General features: G+C 36.3%; 1 protein-coding gene across 1 annotated transcript in view; it reads right to left on the bottom strand.

Moving 5' to 3' along the window:
- The window catches only part of mtor (mechanistic target of rapamycin kinase), a 398,131-nt gene that overhangs the window by 55,226 nt on the left and 322,349 nt on the right, over nt 1–20,556 (bottom strand). The window contains exons 37-43 of the mRNA XM_079897701.1: nt 19,302–19,417; nt 17,639–17,756; nt 13,653–13,850; nt 12,636–12,736; nt 9,559–9,655; nt 9,035–9,133; nt 1,859–1,981 (exon numbers count right to left, since the gene is read on the bottom strand). Of these exons, the coding sequence (XP_079753827.1) occupies nt 1,859–1,981; nt 9,035–9,133; nt 9,559–9,655; nt 12,636–12,736; nt 13,653–13,850; nt 17,639–17,756; nt 19,302–19,417 (852 nt within the window). The remainder of the gene's footprint in view (nt 1–1,858; nt 1,982–9,034; nt 9,134–9,558; nt 9,656–12,635; nt 12,737–13,652; nt 13,851–17,638; nt 17,757–19,301; nt 19,418–20,556) is intronic.

Genomic DNA, 20,556 nt, shown 5'->3' on the forward strand with positions numbered 1-20,556 from the left:
ATTGGAGAATGCACCCCTTCAATCACCACAAGAAGTGGGTGTTGTTAGAAGAGTAGTGCTCACTACTTCTGACTGGTTTTCAAAGTTCCTTAAATGATCACAAAATATTGTGAATACTTAGAGTACGACTACTGGGCCATTCGACTTCTATAAATTCTTGATTGCATTAATGTAGACCAGCTATGTGGTTTCTGACTTATTTCTGCCAGTGGGCTTATACATTCTAATCATTATATAAGTTTTATGATTATGACTTTTAATTAATTTATTTTCACTGTAGATATTTTTTATTGTTTTATTATTATTTGTTCTCATTTTTCTTTATGGTATTCTGATTGGTGTTTTTAATGATGTTTTGTAAAGCATGTTGGCCAGCTGCTGCTGTATAAATGGTGTATAAATAAACTATGACTTTGACTTTAGCAGTAAAGTGAAAGTTCCTTTAATATATATATATTTTTTGAACATTCATGCAATGTTATCATTATAGTTTTTGGTTTATTGTAATTAAAAAATGCCTTGTTGGAACACTCAAATGTTCTAGGTTCAGTAAATTGAGTAAATTATTAGGAAATTTTAATTCTGGAGTGAACCAATACTTTAACTGCATCCTGCTGACTCTTAAAAACAATTATTTTCTATGCTTTCACTATTTCTTAAATCCTACTATTCTAGACAATGTTTGAAACTTTACATTGTTAGCTGTGGGTAAAAGTGTCTGGTAAATTTATACATTTAAATTAAATGTAAATTCACATTTAGACCAAAAGGCTGACATCATGAGAAACAAATTTAAGTTAGTCCAAACTTATGACTGGCATTGTATGTGAATAAAATACCTTTACAATAACAAAGAGCAAGGAAATAAACTTGTTGGTCTACATACAGTAATCTGGAGCTTTGGTTTTGCTCATGTGTTGTAAAGCATGTTGGCCATCTGCTGCTGTATAAATTGTGTTATATAAATAAACTCTGACTTTATCAGTAAAGTGAAAGTTCCTTTAATATTTTTTTTTGAACATTCATGCAAATGTTATTGTTTTTGGTTTATTGCAATTAAAAATGCCTTGTCATCATGAGCATTGTGCTATATATTTCACAGAATTCATTCATGGTGGGTTTGAAGACAGACAGCAAGTGGTGTGTGGAACATTCAAATGTTCTTGGTTCTGTTCAGCTGCCCAAAATACTGTGGGCAGCTGAACAGAATCTTGTTACTGTGTAACAAGACACAGGCAATGGCCAAGTTACTGAAGGCTGAATGTCCAGAGAACAGGAATAATGCTCTGGAACCCCCTCCAGCTTTGTTTTTACTCATATGCAGGATATGCTTATGTTCTTTGAGCAATTTGTTGATGTAATGAAATGTATTATATACCTACAATAGACACAAGAGACAAGCCACAAGCAGAAACAAAAATATATTTTTTAAAATAATAAATAAAAGATAATAAATTATAGTCTCTCTCATTTTATTAATAAATAACTTTTAATCATTTAACCATTCCAGCTTCTTGGCCCCACTGGCAATCCAAACAAATTGTTGGAAAAATATTTTCGGTTTATTTGTGTCAAGTGTAAGTGACGATGCAGGCAGCGGAGAATGCAGGTGACGACTGCAAGTGACGAGATGAGTGAGAGTACAAGTCTGAGAGTGAGTTTGAATAGTTCTCAAATTTACATTCACAGAAAAAAATCACTATTTATGGAAACCTCTAGCTCATTCTCATAGCACATTCTGTAAAGGTTGTCTGAATGAGCAAAATCAACCTAGAGGGAGAGGAACATAACCAAAGGCCAATGTGTCCCTAATAAAACATTTATTATTCAGACAGTCAAACTGAATGTGCACTCGTACCATAATGGCTTGCTGGACCAGGGTGTTGCAGTGCTCACACATGTTCTTCAGGATCTTGTTGGCTGCATTGTGGCGGGCAGTGGTGGTGGACTTGGAGGCCACAGTGAGTGGATAAATCAAAGCCTTTAAGTGTGCAAACAGAAAGCCTATGAATCAAACTGCTGCTAACAAAGGTCACAGGCCATATGATTCATGCACACTACAAGTAAAAAGTTTGGGCACACCTACCCATTCTTTGTCATGACTATTTATCACATTTTAGAATAATAAGTCATCACAACTGTAAAATAACACAAATGGTACAATAGGGACATCCCGCGTGACGTCACGACATTTGGAGCAGCCATTTTGACGGAATAGAAAATGCTAAACCGCCGGTGATACTCATAGACAGTATAAACAGAGACGGGCTCCTCTGGTATAAACTACATTGATACTGCAGCTCGTCGCGATATTCTATCATGCCCGAGCGATGCTGTGCAGTTGGATGCGATCAGATACGTGATCATACAAAAGGAATAGGCCTATCTTTATACCGTATCCCGAAAGAAACAAAACGGAGAAACAAGTGGTTGGCGGCAATATACAGGCAAAACGCTGATGGTGGTGCTTGGCTTCCAACTGTTTGTGATATAAGGTACAAGAAGAAAAATGTAAACAAATAATAAAAGTGCATGTAAAATATACAATAAAGTTGAGATGAAATTATACAAGGTTACTTGACTTTTTATGTCTATTCAGTTTTTGTAACATGTCCATGACAACCGATAGCCTGCTTTTGTATGCTTTTAATGAAGCTCTGGTGTAGCGTGATGGGAAGTGAATAAGGTAACGTCAGCTGTAAATGTCACCGAACTCAATGTCAGGAAGTTTTTCTACACATTAAATGCCTGTAAAAAGAACTTGCGGTGCTTCATATGGATCTATGATTCCTATCTTCCTCTTGTATACTTGATATATATTTTTGTGATGCTAATAAGTGCGATGACATGACGTGAAGAGTTAGCTGAAGCTAATAATAGTGGTGGGGGAAAACTCGATTCTGTTCAGTATCGAGATATTTTGCGCACGCAATTATATCAATACTGTAGCGCAAAGTATTGCAATATTTAGGCTAATTATAAAACAATTATACTAATAATTATATTATTAGTATAATAATGTACTCCCTAATATATTACCCACCCCTAATAATAGATCTATTGCCATTAGACAGTCCATAGACAGTATAGCCAATGTGAGTAGCTGACGGATGTATACCGTCAAAATGGCTGACACACGGCTAGGGGTCACGTGACTGGGAGATCCCTATAGGTGTAATATTTGTTGGTTCTTTGTCTAGAATCCAAATCTGCAAACTCGTTCTGTCAAATGTCTTGAGTTTTTGTATCTGAGTTTTCTGAGCTTTTAAAACAGCATTGAATGAATTCCCATGTGTGCTGATACTTTTTTTTTTTTATGTATTTTTTTTACTTCTGACTAAAATGTCAGTTTTGTAAAGAAATACATACATAGACATAAACATACTGTATGTTTGTCTAATTAAACTAAAACCAGGTCAAGCAATTAGTCCAGAACCACTTTAACTTAACCTCCTTATCTCCATACACACAACATCGCTGGGACCTATTATACAGGGACATGGTTTCCCCCACCATTGCTACATGTATGCTGATGACACACAACATACATTTTCATTTAATCAAGACAATAGCATGGTTGTGAAGACAGAACTTCTTGTCTTCCCAGCTACTGTGATGGTACAATTAAGTTTCACCATCCAGCTAGGATCATTAATAATAATGCAAACCAGGTCAGCCAGAAATCTTGTAATCTTTGATGACCAACTGACTTTTAAAGACCACAATGCAAAGACAACACAGTCATGCAGGTTTGCATTCCACAACATCAGGAAGATCAGGACCTTAATGAGAATGCTGCAAATCTCTTCAAATGATCCAAGACGCAGCAGCACTCTTCTCCAATGAGCCCAAGAGAGAGCCCACATCACACCTTTCTTTACCTCTCTGCACTGGCTATCGATTGCTTTATGCGTACAGAAAAGTCATGAGCACCACAAAATCTTACCTCCACTTACCGACTACAGGATTCTGGAGAAGATGTAGACTTAAAGAGTTTACATCCCCTCCAGAATCCTGTAGTCAGTGAGTAAGCGCCGCCTCACAGTACCATCACAGAAAGGCATAAAATCACTTTCCAGACAATTTCATTCAATGTTCCTTGGTGGTGGAATGATCTTCCTGTAAAATACCTGCGAAAGCTCAGACAATATTCAAGAAACAGCTAAATACTCATCTCTTCTATGAACACTTAAAAGGATTATTTCACTCCAGAATTAAAATTTCCTGATAATTTACTCACCCCCATGTCATCCAAGATGGTCATGTCTTTCTTTCCTCAGTCGAAAAGAAATTAAGGTTTTTGAGGAAAACATTCCTCAAGGAATAAGTGTCTTTTCTAGCGAATCAATCTGACATTTAACCGATCGTTTCGCTAGATAAGATCCTTATTCCTCGGCTGGGATCATGTAGCCTTTGAAGCTGCATTGAAACTGCATTTGGACCTTCAAACTGTTGTACCCCATTGAAGTCCACTATATGGAGAAAAATCCTGGAATGTTTTCCTCTAAAACCTTAATTTCTTTGCGGCTGAGGAAAGAAAGACATGAACATCTTGGATGACATGGGGGTGAGTAAATTATTAGGAAATTTTAATTCTGGAGTGAACCAATACTTTAACTGCATCCTGCTGACTCTTAAAAATAATTATTTTCTATGCTTTCACTATTTCTTAAATCCTACTATTCTAGACAACGTTTGAAACCTTATATTGTTAGCTGTGGGTAAAAGTGCCTGGTAAATTAATACATTTAAATTAAATGTAAATTCACATATTTAAGACCAAAAGGCTGACATCATGACAAACAAATTTAATTTAGTCCAAACTTATGACTGGCATTGTATGTGAATAAAATACCTTTACAATAACTCAGAGAAAGGAAATAAACTTGTTGGCCTACATAATCTGGAGCTTTGGTTTTGCTTATGTTTTTAAATGACAGAACACTATCAAGTTGTACAAAAACTACAGTCAACAACAAAAACTCTTCTTGAATAATGTAAAAATATAATTGTTTTGCTATATGCAGTAATGAAATACACTTTCCCTTACATCACGTAATGCAACCGAATGCACTGGGTATGACTGTGAATCTGTAATGTTAAGGTGATGAGAGATAATACTAGGGCTGGGCGATATGGCCAAAAAAAAAAAAAAAAAATCACGATATTTTTTTTTATATCAGTCGATATCGATAATTATCACGATAAAAGTCAAATCTTTATTTCTTTCAAGTTTAAAGGCAGATTTTTGCTCCTAAGTGAAAGTTGTACAAACCAGAGCGTTTATTGCGGTTTTAAACTACTCTTTATTGTCAGAACATATCAGGACAAACACTTGCCAAACTGGTGAACATTTCACAAATCTGAGGTAGAACATTCAAACATTTGTCATTTTTCCTTAACAAAATAAATATCTTTATTGGACAATTAATTTCTTAGTTTCTGCATGTGCTAATTTTTATTTGGTAAAATGTAAAATTCTGACTGTTTGAGTTTTATTAAACTTAACCACATTGGTCATCCAGTATCATGCATTTAAATCATGATAACCTCACTATCATGGCAAAATGTAACATTATGGTTTCTATGGTATTTGTATTAAAAACAGTAGCCTAAATACATAATTAAATATTGTAATTATATTCCATCAGTCCTTTAATACATCGTCTACATTAATAATATAATACAATTCAATATGTATATCCCACATTTCATGGTGCAGTTAATATTACTATGCTAACGTTACAGTAAATCCGTGGTAAATGATGGGAATTTGTAGACGGAAAAGCCTTCTGACTGTATCGTTGCGCACAGTGTTTCTCCTGTTTGTCAGCGCTGTTTCATCTGCCTTTAAACTGGTTTAAATCACGGAGACATTGTGTCCTTCGCTGAATTCAAGCGCTTCTCACCGGATCTCGTGACGAGAGCGATCAGAGTAAACGCATCGGCTCTAGCAGAGAAAGTCTAATGAGGGGAGAAGTGCCACTCAATAAACTTCCGGTTGCAGTTCCACTCTTGTTCCATATGAGGGCGCTCACATGACGAGTGCAGAATGAATGGAGGTCTATGAAGCTATACCGCTCAAAATCCACTTTTCTTAAGATATAATTTTTTGTCTAGTAATTTGAATGTTGTTTTCGAAAGGGGATGCAAAGAAATCGCACACTGCTTGGTGTTAGATTTTTTAGAGTCACTTATTTGCTTTAAAAAGTCTTTCAAAATGTCAATGATGTCAGAATGCTGACGTCATTAGCAGAATGCTAGCGTGTTATGGGCAACAACAACTCAACCTGTAAGAAATCGAAAAGAAATAAGTACTCGTTCATTCAACTTTCGATCTATAACCCATGTTGAACTTGCAAAACCTACAATCAAATCTGAGATTTCTCAACGGCAATCGGGTGAGGGAGACAAATTTAGCCGTCTAGCCAGGCCCGGCGCCACGAGGGGGCAAAAGGGGGCATTGCCTCCTCAGATCTGATTTGTGCCCCCTCAGATCTGATTTGTGCCCCCTCAGTTTCATTTTTGTATTCATGGTTACAAATGAAATGTTTAACCTTTTGAGCGGTACAGCAGAGCTGCCAACTTTTGAGTTTAGCTTGGAGTGAGATTTTTTTTTTTTGGGGGGGGGGGGGGGGGGATGCAATCAAAAACAAATATTGCATCACAATAAGTGTAATTGTGATTGTCAAAACATTTGGTAACTAAATAGAATTTTATGAAGTTTAGTGACATGTTACAATGTTTACATTGTACAATGACTGGTAGGATACAGTTTTTATTATTGCTTGACAAAAATTTGAAGATTTCAATTCCATTCTTGTGATTTGATTCCGATTTTGATTCAATATTGACTAATTTGGATAGGCTACATGTTTATTTTAAATTTTATTTAATTATTTCTATTAAAAATAACAAATTAAATTAAATATAATGCAGTTTTTGTTATAATAACAATTATTTAATGACATAAGTAAAAATATAATAAATATGTAATATAGTGCTCAGCAAAATCTCCTCTCTAGCTATTTTTTCTATTCAGTTAACATGCTATGGTCATTAAATGGCTTTCATGAGGTAAATGTAACGTTATGTGACATAATTGTTCTCCTGCTGTTATATTGACCTCTTTCCGTGGTTGAAAAACACCAATTGGTCGATATTATGTATACTTTCGGTAAGTTGTACTGCATCTTTAAATAAAAAAGTAACAGATGATCGGTTCACGTGCACTTGAACTGAGGCGCTCAGCGATCTGTCACGTCACATTTTACAAGCGCCAAACGTATTTTTGTCTGAATTTCGTAATAAAATTGACAGAATCTAAGAGCTGAGAATTAGTTTAATATTAAAAGTACCTCTTTGCTCCGCAATTTTTCTGTGCGTGAGAAAATGGATGTGTGGCGTGAGAGCGTGTGAAAAGTGTCAATTGCGTGAGTCTCACGCTCAATGCGTGAGAGTTGGCAGCCCTGGCGGTACAGTCCCATTATGGGATTTTTTATTTCAGTGCCCCTGAGAGTACGGTCCCACATATGGGATTTAGAATGTTCAGTGACGACATAACTGCCGATTCAAACTGTGCTTTCGTGCGTTGGCTGGCGCTGAGCCAGAGTCGGACGCGCTCAGCGCTGTCATATATCACAACTATGCAGTGTTTTCAACCTCACAATGTTTATTTTAGGTTTCAGACATTTAAATACACATTAAGCACTAGTAAAACAATACATTTGGAGTTTGTAAAATACACACTGATGTCTGTGGAAGCAGCAATAACAATCTATTCAAATATAATTTGCCGACGTGTGTTATTCATATCAGACAAACACAGTGGAAGTAACTATAAAGTAGTTTACTCTATTCTTCTATTCCACTTTCTTGCATGTATTTCGGGAGAAATTGATGACTCACAGGATTCTCTGAACTGCGGCGCAAAGAAACAGCCATCTCACGTTATAGATCAAGATGAAGATTATTTATAAAGGTTTTTAAATGACCAAACACACTCACATACACATTTTTGAGAATTGGAATATCAGATAGTTGATGACATGGTAAGCAAGTTTGTGAATATTTTGAATAAAAAAGGGAAAAGGAAATAAAAGCGATACATCCGCGGTGTGTCACGTGACAAATATGACGCGTTGCCATGGAAACATTAAGGGGAAACGTTCTAAATTCTAAAATAATAGTCGCCTTGAAAAAACTCACTATGGGGAGTCAGTTAGAATATTAAAATTAAGCGTGAAAGGGTTAATATATGCATAATAAAGGACGCTGGCTTATCTTTTTTTACTAAGCAATTTATCAGTGTGTATTGTTCATTGTAAGCCCCCTTAACAATTTCACATGCCCCCTCAGTCATTTCATTCTGCAGCCGGGCCTGCGTCTAGCCCCATTGACTCCCATTCATTTTGCACTCATGGCGAGCGCCCCCAGTGGAACTCTGATTGGAACTACAACCAATAGGACTTAATAGGGCGTTGGAGTGAACAGGCTTTCCGTAGACGGGCTTTGGCTCTAGTGAACTCGCGCTGCGCTGCCGTTTGGACTTTGAGCCGAGCGGATAAATGGTCCGTGTGGCGCGCGGTTCAAATGAGTTTCGTTCCGCTTTTGCCGCATAAACATTATCGAACATTTATCGAGCTCTTGATATAGTTTTATCGAGAAAAATTATATCGCGATAATTATCGTTATCGTTTTATCGCCCAGCGTGTACTTTCACATGCAGTCAAGTGTGGCAATACGTAAAAAATACTTAATGGTATATTTGGTTTTTGATAGTTATGCATTCCACCAGATGAGCATCCAATTTCATGGAGCAGGAAAAAGTCACTTATCAGACCTCTATTCAACAGTGTGTAGCTCCCCAACAGAGTACTTCTAACAGACCAATTAACAGATTTTCACTAGATCTTTTTTTTTTTAAATAAGAAGATGTGAGATGATAAAAAATGTGCCTTTATCATGGAGATGGAGCTTCTATGTGCATTACTCTAATGAATGCATAGTGATCATTACTCATTTTTATGTATACCTGGGGGTGGTAGCGGCCAATGTCGGTGAGGAGCTGGTGAATAAGACGTCCCACCAGAGCACGTGGGGTATCAATTCGTGCTATCAGTTGAGGGATGACCTGATTACAAGGAGGAAGATAATACATGTTCTTTTTGCAGCGATTTTAAGCTAAATTATGCCGTTAAGCATTTTTAATATCAGCATTTTTGCTTTGTTTTACAGTAAAAATATGTAAACATCATTTAACGAACATACATTTGTTTGGGAAGCAAAACTGTGCAAAATAATAAGACTTCATACATTGAGTTTATCTTTCTTACCTCATTAGCAAATTGATCTTACTTATTTTAAGCATAAAACCCAATACATTTTTCTAGATGTGTGCAGATCTACACATCTAATCAAATCTGATAAAACCAATTTGAACACAAAGTGCTGCTGCCAATGGTAATAGATTTTAATTAGATTTTAAATAACTTATGAGCATTTTTGTTGCAATCAGGAGGACCCTGCTTATGTATAGAAAGCTGGAAATGGCCTTACCTGTAACCAGGTGTCTATTTGAATGGTCTTAATACCTTCAACAAGAGCTTCATTCACCTCAGGCCAGTGGCCATAATCAAACCATAAGGTCAGGACTCTAAATGTAAAGGAACAAAGACATGGTCAAACACAGTCTGAAGTTACTCCATGTATTTGAATTCAATATATTTAAAGGGGTCATGAACTGGATTGTTTTATTATTTTATAATGTTGCCTGGGGTGCCCTTATAATGTTAGTATGATTTTTACATAAAAAATAGTCATAATTTATAAATAAAAGCCATTTTTCCAAGCCTGATTTCTGCCTCAGATTTGAACGCTCCGTTTTAAGGGGCGTGTCTGATGTGAGACTGCAGTGCAAACGCCCACTGCTGTGATTGGCTGACATGCTTGCAATGAAATAGCTAGTATTACAGGAACTCTCTCGAAAACTTTTACTACGTTTTTACTATTACAGCTATCAAGATTAACAAATCGTGAAAAGTATCGTTTAAAGCATTATATTTAAATCTATTCCATCACATGAAAGGTTGCAGCATGATGAGCACTGAGCAGATTACAGACAGTCTGTTGATCGCGTGAATAAAGATCTTATCATTGCAACGCAATTTTTGCACTCTCACAAATGCTTACACCAAATCACAATGCAAACACGATGTGAGTACACAGTAAGAGCTTCGTTGTGTAGTGTAACAGTGTCATTATTTCATCACGAGTTTGGTAAGTGTCCAGATAAGCTCTCGCGGCTCGCGCTGTGCTGTTTGATTGACAGCTTGGGCGAAAGGGATCGTTCTTTGATCGCTTTCTGTAGGCTATATAATTTAATAACAGTTTAAAAAAAGATTATTTTCATAATACTACGAGAAATTATGTGAAGTTGATCGTTTAGCACTGATGCATAAACAGTATTGAACGATTTTAAGAGAAATATCTGAACTTGAATAATTACACCGAAATCACTGATCGCAGATCAGGCATTAGAATACACATGGTTACTTACATGTTGCTGGCAGATCCGTGTCGGGAAATTGTGATTGACTGATTTAATAAAGTTTAACCATGCTGGAATCCGAAGGAAGCTTATGCAGACTGCCTTCTTCCACAAACAGGCACTGCACAATATTTAGTAAACAGCATGTTTATTGCCTGGAAGTAGCTCGATCCGGTAGCAATTATCATGTCGTCCTATGTTATTTAGCATGTTTGGGCGAATCGGTGGGCGGGGCTAAACAGGCCGTGTTGAAGTAGGCGTTGATCTTCTTTTGTGGAGGCGGTGTTTTATCCTCTTTGACGTCATAGTTCCCTACTTTGAAAAACGAGTCGTTTGCTGAGCCTGATGTCTATAAAAGCTTTTATTGGACTAACAAGGTAGTTTTCAGTTCTGAAACTTACAGGATATTATTATAGTATGATGATCTCTTATATGTCAAAAGCTCAAGGAAACTTTGATTTCTCAGTTCATCACCCCTTTAAATTGTTTTTTGTTTGGTGCGGTACAGAAGTATCTATTGCTGCATTTCAGAGAAAGCATCTCATATCATCCCACAAGTGCAGCTTCATTCTTTCACTGCTATAGGTCAAGAAGAACCAACAAAAATTTTTACAGCATCAAAAATGCCCACTAAACTACTAAAAAAAGGTGCTTCCTGTAGTTTTAGAACTCTTCTCAATTCTCAATACTATGAACTGTATTCTTAGGACATGTTCCGAGAACATTCATGCTGGTAGTTATTTAAGTTGGCATGAAAAGGAAGTTGCGTTTGTCTTTTCTTCCCTATTGTAATGTATATCCAAGTAAAATGGCTTCTGAAATGAGAAAAAAATATAAGGTGGAACTTGATTTTGTTCATTGGGAATTGACTGGAACATTGAAATCTTTGTCATCTGCCACTGCTGTGATCTCATGTGAGTGACAGGTTGCTGGAGGGGAGAGGTTATTGTTCTGCCCTTGTGCAGGAGAACACATCATAAGAGAAGAGATGTCCTTGCAGGGGGAAGGTCATTTTGATTAAAGATTATGAGGGCATACGAATTGTCCAAGTTGATTTAATGGTTACTTTAACCACTCATCAAGAAACTATAACTTAATCCTTGTTAATTATACACCCATTTTAAATTACATTCCATTTCTGTATAAAATATTCTAGAAAAGTTTTGTCTGCTCAATGAGCTCTTTTTGCTGTCAGGATTTAGACTCCATCAGAGGACATTGTGGACAGCTGACACAAAAACATTCACATTATTCATATTCTATGCGGTCGTCAGTTCACAGCAGTGACAGAAATTAACTTTTTTTTTATTAAGCCCCTTAATAAAAATAAGGGGCTTAATAAAAAAAAAAGTTAATTTCTGTCACTGCTGTGAACTGACCACCGCATAGAATATGAATAATGTGAATGTTTTTGTGTATAGAAAAACATTTTTATTCATTTTTACCTATATAAGGTAATTTCTTTCTAAACTTATTAGATGTATGCGTCACCTTTTATGTAAAATTCTAACATTCAAATTCAATGACGTAAATGCTGTGAATAGTCACGTGAACAAGCAAATACACAAAGAAAGAATAATACAAATAATATGTGTGCTAATTTGAGGTTTAATTTGGTAAAGGATTTAGATATGTCTAAGACATATAAATTTAAGACTGCAGCAGATCTTCGTTTGTGTGTGTGACAGAGGGATATTTTATAAGCTCTTCACGAGTTCTCAGCCGATCAAAATACCATCATATGTAGGCTATGCACATTCAATGAGTGCATATAGCCCAGCACACATCATTGTTTTGAATGTTCGGTAAGTTTTGTGGCGAAATATATAAACCGGACCAAACGAACCAAGAGAACTGAACAACAAGTGTGAACACACTCTTAAATAGCTGGTTCAGTGTGTTTGATCAGTGCTGGAGCTGAACTGTGCAGGAAGGTAGATTTCCAGGAACAAGATTGGGCACCGCTGGTCTAAGTGAAAACTGTAGTGTTTCAGCACAATTTAAAACAATATTGCAGCCTCTAAACAGACTCAGAAATATACATACAGGACTATAGTGTCGCCTAGACTACTAAGTGCTGACTTACCTCAGAGTGTCCTGTAAGTTATTTCCACGTGAGAGTGAGATAGATCTGAAGAATCCTTGCACTGCAGGTACTGTGTACAGAAGGAGAGTCTTGGACAAATCCTGAAACATAAAAATCATATAATTCAACCATAACTACATGAAAGCCAACATAAATAAAAATAATTTCATATGTAAATCCATGTAATTTCTTTCGCATACACTTTTAAGTGTGTTGCATGTGCTAACTTCATGTTTCTGACTTCAAGCTCTTGGGACTGAATCTCAATGCATTTGCTGTTTATTTGCCAAAATGTCTGATAAACATTATTTTACTTTCCATGCAATTCCGGGTTTTAAACTGTTGATACCTTGTTAATAGCAACGGTCTGTAGATTTGTTCATATGGTATGAAAAACACATCAGAAGATGAAAGATCCCAATCCATTTTATTGTTTAAACTTGTTTATAACCTAGTTCTGGCAACTCTAGATGGCGCAGGCTGATAGGTCTTACTCATTTGGCAGTGATCACGTCATTATCTACATAGCCAAGCTGATTGGTTGTTGCTGCATCAGCGGCCAATGAGCTGCGGCTCAACATTCAAACAAATACTGGTAGTGTTGCTGGTAGCAGTATAAGCTTTTCAGCATTCTTTCCCTCCACCTTCCCAGCTCCATCTGTATAAATCTGCTACGGGGGTTAATTCATGTATGTTGCATGTGCAGCAACATGTCTTATATGCTTACAGCAATGTCTGTGAATGTATTGGCAGTAACAAGTCTCGGTACTTGCTCTGCAGCAGCAGCAGCGTAGCAGATCTATTCCACCAAGACCAAAACCATTAACATTGCCATATCCCTTACCATGCCAATCTCTATTACCATACCAATCTCCCAAGAGTTGTCATGCCAGAACTTGTTTTAGAAAATTGTTTACAAGTTATTTGGAAATACAGTAAAGGTGAATATTGGAGAAGCTTTGCACACAAGCAAATAATACTTCAGTGTTTGATGTCTGGCTTTGGTTTGTTCCTCACCTCATTGACTTTCTTCTGTCCAGGGGAGGGTACAGGACTGTGCTCTGTGCTGTCTGCCTCACTGTCACTGTTACTGGCTTCGCTGTTGGCACTGGCACCACTTGCGTGTCGTAGTTTTTTCTTTTCATCCCGGCCCTGGTTCTGGTGCTTGTAGTGAAGCACGGCTTCAAAGTTCATTACTGCCCAAGCGTGCCAAGCCTGCAGTGGCAATATCTTTTATCTCAGGTTTTGACAAAATTGAAAACAACATCACAGATCCAAATACACATAACTAAACAGAACAGAACATAATACACAACTGAACAGTTCAGTTGTTAGCTTGCTATTTTTTCAATCCATGTGATAGTGAAAAAAAATGGTCAACTGCAAAAAAGACTACAGGATAAATCTGTATCCAATCAAAAAAAAAACTTGGTAAATGACTTGAAAAGGGATGTACACAGGAGATCCCCCCGCAATATGATTTGAAGCTCTTTTGCAAGGAGTGGGAAATAAACTAACAAACCAAAGTGGGCTGAGTTGATAGACTCTTATTCAAAAAGATTGGCAGCTGTATTAAAAAGTAATTAAATCAAGTATTAGTTGAGGGGGGTGTGCACTTGTGCAGTCAGGTTATTTTAAGTATTTCATATATTTGATTTTCCTTTTATATTGTTTTGCCTATATTAATTCAAACTCTTTTCAAATAATGTTTTAGAATAGCATACAGTAGTTAACCAAGATCACATGTATAGAATGTTTGGTATCTTTGTGATGCAATTTTAATTTCCTGTATGCTCCTTTAAATTATATTTTGCTAACTCTGTTATATATTAGTATTAGAATTTTGAAAGTTCTTCTCTTAACACCTAATCGAACTTTATATGCAACACACCCTGCTAGAATGTGAAGATGAAGATGCTGAGTTAAAAGTCTTCAAATGACATTTAAGTTTGTGCTAGACTCCAGCCTTGATGATCAAAGATCTTCTGCATCAACCAGGTTCAACGTCACTAAAGATCCACTGGAGCCCCAACAAATGGCATCAGGATTCTTTTTCAAACAGGCAAGATGTGCAAGTATTAGACTTTTTCTTATGATTTGATATATTAAAGGTGAGGTGTGAAGTTTCTATGACACTAGTGGCAGCTAACGGAAATACAAAAATAAAGCATATTTTGCAAACGCCCCCTTGACCTCCTCCAACTAAAATATCACAAATACAGCTCTTATGGCATGTCTGATGGCATGTCTCAATAGGTAAATGTAGCTACTTTCAAGAAAAGTCAAATGAAGCATTCAATGAAGCATCTATTGTAGTGTGTTGCATTGCAATGCCCTGTTCGCTTTAATGTGTTCATGAACCAGTTAATCTTTAAAGCAGGGCTGGAACCAGTTCAAGGAAAGAAAAACAAAAACAAATAAAATTTTAACAGGAACATAAACAAAAATGAAAACAAAATGTTCTGAACTTAAACCCTGATTTGAAATTGCCATTAACCAGTTAATAACGTTATTTTATTGTTCTACTTAAGATTTTAATTTAGTAGTCAACCAATCATAAATTCAAATAGTAAGACCTATGCAAATGTGACGTTGACACATCCAACATGAGTGAAATGCCCGTGCTTTGCTGTCAAGTCATCCTATGTTATTTCCAAAGGCAATGTGCTGGCATTAACAGTTGGATTGCAGGAGTTTATCTGAGTATATGTTAGCATGGCAGGTTACATCCAGCGTGGAAATTGCAGGTTAGTGTTAAACTGAAATTTTTTTTTTTTTTTTTTTAACGATTAAACACCTTGTTGTGTTAGTAGTTAGTATTGTGGCTTTATGTGTGGTCAGACACGTGTCGTTATATTATCAGCATTTTTCCAAAATCAAGCTCAAATGGAGTTACAAGGTTTTTCACCAACGAATGTCAGAGATTTGTGTTTTGTCCATCATTAGACAGCCACATGATCTGAGGCTGTAAATGTTTTTATCAACTTACAGGTTACAAAGGTTATTGTAGCTATGTGGGCGGTCCGTTATTACTGTCGTTTAATATATTTGGCAAAAAGCTTGTTATAAAAGACGAAGTGTTACGCACAGGCTGTATTGGCTATAACTAGACAGCAAATATCAGACTAAGGCACTGTTCTCCACTCCTCAAATACATAAAACATTAGTCTTTACACACATTGTGTTTTGAATAAAGAAAACACTGCAAACAAGCAGAGACAGTCTCTAAAATACGTGCAGGACTTAATTCACGATTGAGGCAGGTGGAGCTACTGTATGAGGTTTTGCCGACAGTTTGAGGATCCGCTGGAGCTACAAGGTTTAGTCGCAAGCTCTTAAGCCCTATTCGCACTGGATTAGTATTATCTGGGGACCTCGTGTGATTTAGAAATTACCCACCCACATCTGAATTTCAGGTGTCGCATTCACATGGGATAAGCAAAGCCTGTGATTTTACTTGAATTTACTGACTTATCTCCCGGATATGATGTCAATAGGCTATTGCTTGGAAATGTCTTGTCGTTATTATAGGTCTAGCTGTACGATATATCATAAACAGAAGAATGTTCCTTACTGCATGCTGCTATACATGTCATCCATCTCCATCTAATCATTCTTTTTGTTTTTGCTCTTCTGATGGTTTTCAGCTTTCTCTTTCTGCAAATTGTATAGTTGTATCGTATGGTGTATAGCGATATTACCCAGCACCCAAAACACTATCAAAACACTCCAACGCAGCCTCCATTCTTTGCGAAAGATGGATAAAAAAGCGCACAGGAAACAAAAACCTTGAAAAAATGATATACGCCCCCGCCAAATCACAGAGATGCCGATTCGCATGGGACTAATATTATCACAGGACCTCGGTGTTCGGCGAAATATGGTAGGTCATTTGCGGGTGAATTTTTACTCTACAAATTACAGACATGGCCGATTCGTACGGGATTAAGATCACAGAAAACCTCCGCAATTATTATAAATGACTAGAGGTCACCAGGTAATATTTATCCCGTGCGAATAGGGCTTTTGTATAAAGATCAATTTAAGCTCTGGTATAAAGTAGAGGCAAAATTTAAAATAAATAAATAACGTTATTAACCGTATTTCTTCTAATCAAACAGAAACGTTAAAAATACTGATTCTGCTCGGAGTGAACTGATTGAATTCATTCCCATTTTTTATCCCATATTTTTTCCCCGGCTGAATTTTATAATGTTAGAAAAAAAACATTAAAAAAAAAAAAAAAAGTCCCCGAAGCTTAATGAAAAAGTTAGCTAAAACAAAAACCATTAAAAACAAACAAACTTGTTACTTGAAATAAAAAAAACATTAACTGAAATAAAAGACAAGTATCAGTTTTTGATGTGGTCTCGAGGATAGTGAAATTGAAACAAAAATTTTGGTATTGTAAAAACGTAGAAACTACAATAGAAACAAATAGAACTAACCGGTACTCATATTGTGATATAATATTTTGGTCAATACCGACCACTCCAACAAAAGAGGAAAAACGTACTGTCCTATAGACTGGGGTGTCTAAAATGCATAATTTTTTTTTTTTAAATTCCCAAACAGGTGAACTGACCTCTTCGAGTGTGAAAATGTTTTCTCACGTTTCTTCACTCTAATTGCTCAAAAACACTGATTCAATCAGAAGAGAAACACACTACTGTGCTGCTCAGGGATGCATTAAGGTAAAATCCTGCTTTGTTTTTTTGTTTGTTGCTATTTTCACTGGCCAAGCAAAAACCGACTGTCAATGTCCATACAATTACAACTTAATAATTATTTTCACTATTTTAAATGTTTCCTAAAATTGCTAAGTCCTACATTGTTATTGAATTTGTATTTGTGGTCCCAAACTGTTTTATTTAAATCATGATATCATAAACATCTAATGAGGATCAATGAGAATCAGATTTTTGGGTGACAACGTGGACATGTTCTTGAAAGGTTTCATGAGATTTATCCACATACATTTAAAGTTTGTAAGGTTGACGTACCTTGTACCAATTGCGATCATGCTCTGTTGAGTGACTGTAATATTGTAACACTTTAGGGATGGTACTCTCATTGATACCCTGAAGGCTGAGCTGCCACTCCCCCAGCTTCAGAAAACACCTGCACAGAGGAGAAACACATTAGAAAAATGTGGAAAATGTCTTGTGTATTTCCAGCTACCACTACACAAATAATCTAACATAAATAAACCATGAAAGCAGGGACAGCATCCTACTAAAAGGCTTCATTCATACATTAGGCGTTTTTTTCGTGGTAGGGTGTCTGACCTGGCATTGCTTTAACTGGATGGAATTTGATGGCTATGTAGACAAGGAGCCCAGACTGCCAGGAAACTTCCTCAGAGTTTAAAGCACATCAACTGTTTTTAAGCAATTTATTTGTTCAGCCCTGAATTGACTTCTTGCACTGTGCTTTGAGATTTACTTCCGATTTAAAATAAAGTGACTCACTCGTTACCGATGTGGTGATGTGAATGTGTTGTAGTCACCAAGTTAAACACCCAAAACACCACTTAAAATCAGTATTAAAAATATGGAGCTTTTCAGATACAGAAGTAGTAGTTTTCAGAACATCTTCCGAAATCAATGGAAGAATACATTTTCAAAGTGATAATTCAGCCCAAGCTGATCTGAGATTGTCACTGCATTAAAGGAATAGTTCAGCCAAAAATGAAAATTATCCCATAATTTACTCACCCTCAAGTCATTCTAGGTGTATATGACTTTCTTCTTTCTACCGAACACAATTGGAGTTATTTTATAATATCCTGGCTCTTCCCAGCTTTGTAAAGGCATTGAATAATGCCCAACGGCCGTACGCACGTTCACAAGAGAGTTACGTGGTTTCTGCAAGAGAAGTCTATTCTCACTTTGTGAACGTGTACGGCCATTGCCGGAAGCCAGTGATTATAGTTTATAAAGTTTTAAATATGGATATTTTTCTTTTGTTGACGTGAACTCTGATAAATTTGCATATAGCAAGGGAATTAAAGGTTGAACTTATAAAAAAAAAAAAAATTGGATGACTAACTTGTAAGACTAGTCTTAACAGTTGGCCACTGATCTGCTTGCCTGCTTGTCCTCTTTCACTGATGATTCAGATTTGGTCACTGTTCGAACAGAGATCTGGGTTGACCCTCGCCTGGCTGTTCTCTCTTTTGCCAACACTCCTTGTGTTGACTTGGAGACAGGAAGCTTGTGCTGTTTCAGTTTTGAACGTTATCGATAAAGTCTAATTAAACATCTGTCAGATCTTGGGATACCTAATCCATATAACAGTTCATATTTTTAGGCTACATATACAATTTAGTTTTAATCTAATTGATGCGTGTGTGATGAGCAACCAATCACATGCAACACTTTGTCTCTCTCGCGCTCTCTCCGTCAAGCAATGTTAATAACGGGTGCACCGTGCAAATACATTGTAACATTGAAATGTATTGTTTAATTTCTTCTCTTCCAATTTTGTTTAAAGAATGTATTTTATACAACAATCTCAAAATCAAAATAGTTTAATTATAATTAAATTACAAGAATAGACTAATATAAACAAATGATTTTTAAGTTTTGATTAAATTATATTTGCTATTAAATACGTTTTGTATGTTTAAAAAAGGTTTAAGATATGGTTGTGAGTTGTACTTACCGTGCCATTAGTTTGTGCAGCTCCAGTTTGTGCTGCTGGTCATCGGCTGCGATGGCGTGTTGTGCTTGCTGTTGCATCCCCTGCACAAAGTGCTGCATATGCTGGAATGCATCAATCTGAGAGAGATGCAGACAGAACAAATGCCTGAATATATCATGCAAGTAAATCCCTGGAAAAACATTGATGGATCATGCTGAAACCAGCAACTTGCTAGTTGCCAGCCATGAGCATTAACCACTATGCCTCAGCAGCGGATTTTCTAGAGACTTATCCACATACATGCATTGGCTGGCCATTGCATTATGTAGATACAGTATTTTACTTGAGTAATACACATTCAATATAAAAAATGTTTAGCTCATTCAACAACAAACAACGAGTCAATTGTGTTTTTGCAATTCACAATTCAATATGTTTTAGTAATTTTGTGTATTTGTTTCTCATATCTTTACAGGAATATTTCAATGAGGCTGATGGCTCCATATTTGTATGCAAAGAATTTTTAACACAATGCTGCGCTGCGTGCAGGAACTGGCTCTCTGGTTTGGTCTGGGATTTTCAGTGCCTGGCACTTGCATAGACTCTCACAGACATAACATAAACTGTATTATGGGACATTGACGTGACGTCATCATACTGTCTTTAAAAGCTAAGATCTTTCCTCTTAAATTTTCACCATTTGGCAGAACAACCAAAAGGACACATTTTTTTCCATCAAAAAACTTGCCTATTCAAATTGTGTTGTAGTTCTTTAAATATTTCCTGAGGTGTAACAGTCCTCATAATGGACTGTAAAAAACATATTTTCAAAATAAACAATGTGGATAAAAATTAAACTTAAACTGACATTATCTAATTAGATCATTAAATTACAGTCTATTTAAAAAAATCTGATCATGAATCTACATGAATCTACTATTCTGTCACCAATTATTGAGTGGTGCAACACAAAAAAACGTTCTAACCGGGCAATCTTTTTTCATCCTTGAAAATCTTGCTAATCAGAACCCCAACAAGAAGCAAGCATTTTCAAGCTTAAGTTAAGAAGAGGGAGAGCTTGCCTTGATCTCCTGCTATTACTTACATTTGTTTATGTGGAGATATGTAAGTTTAGTTACATTTATATAGGAGCCTAACTAGCAGACATAGTGTGTCAAAATATTGTAATAGCTTGAAATGTCCTTAAACATTGTCATGTGGTGTGGACTCCCATCTATTGATTCTAAACTGCATTATTCTTAAATTAAAATAAGTT

This window comes from Squalius cephalus (assembly GCF_949319135.1).
Source record: "Squalius cephalus genome assembly, chromosome: 16".
In the NCBI taxonomy this organism is placed as follows: Eukaryota; Metazoa; Chordata; class Actinopteri; order Cypriniformes; family Leuciscidae; genus Squalius; species Squalius cephalus.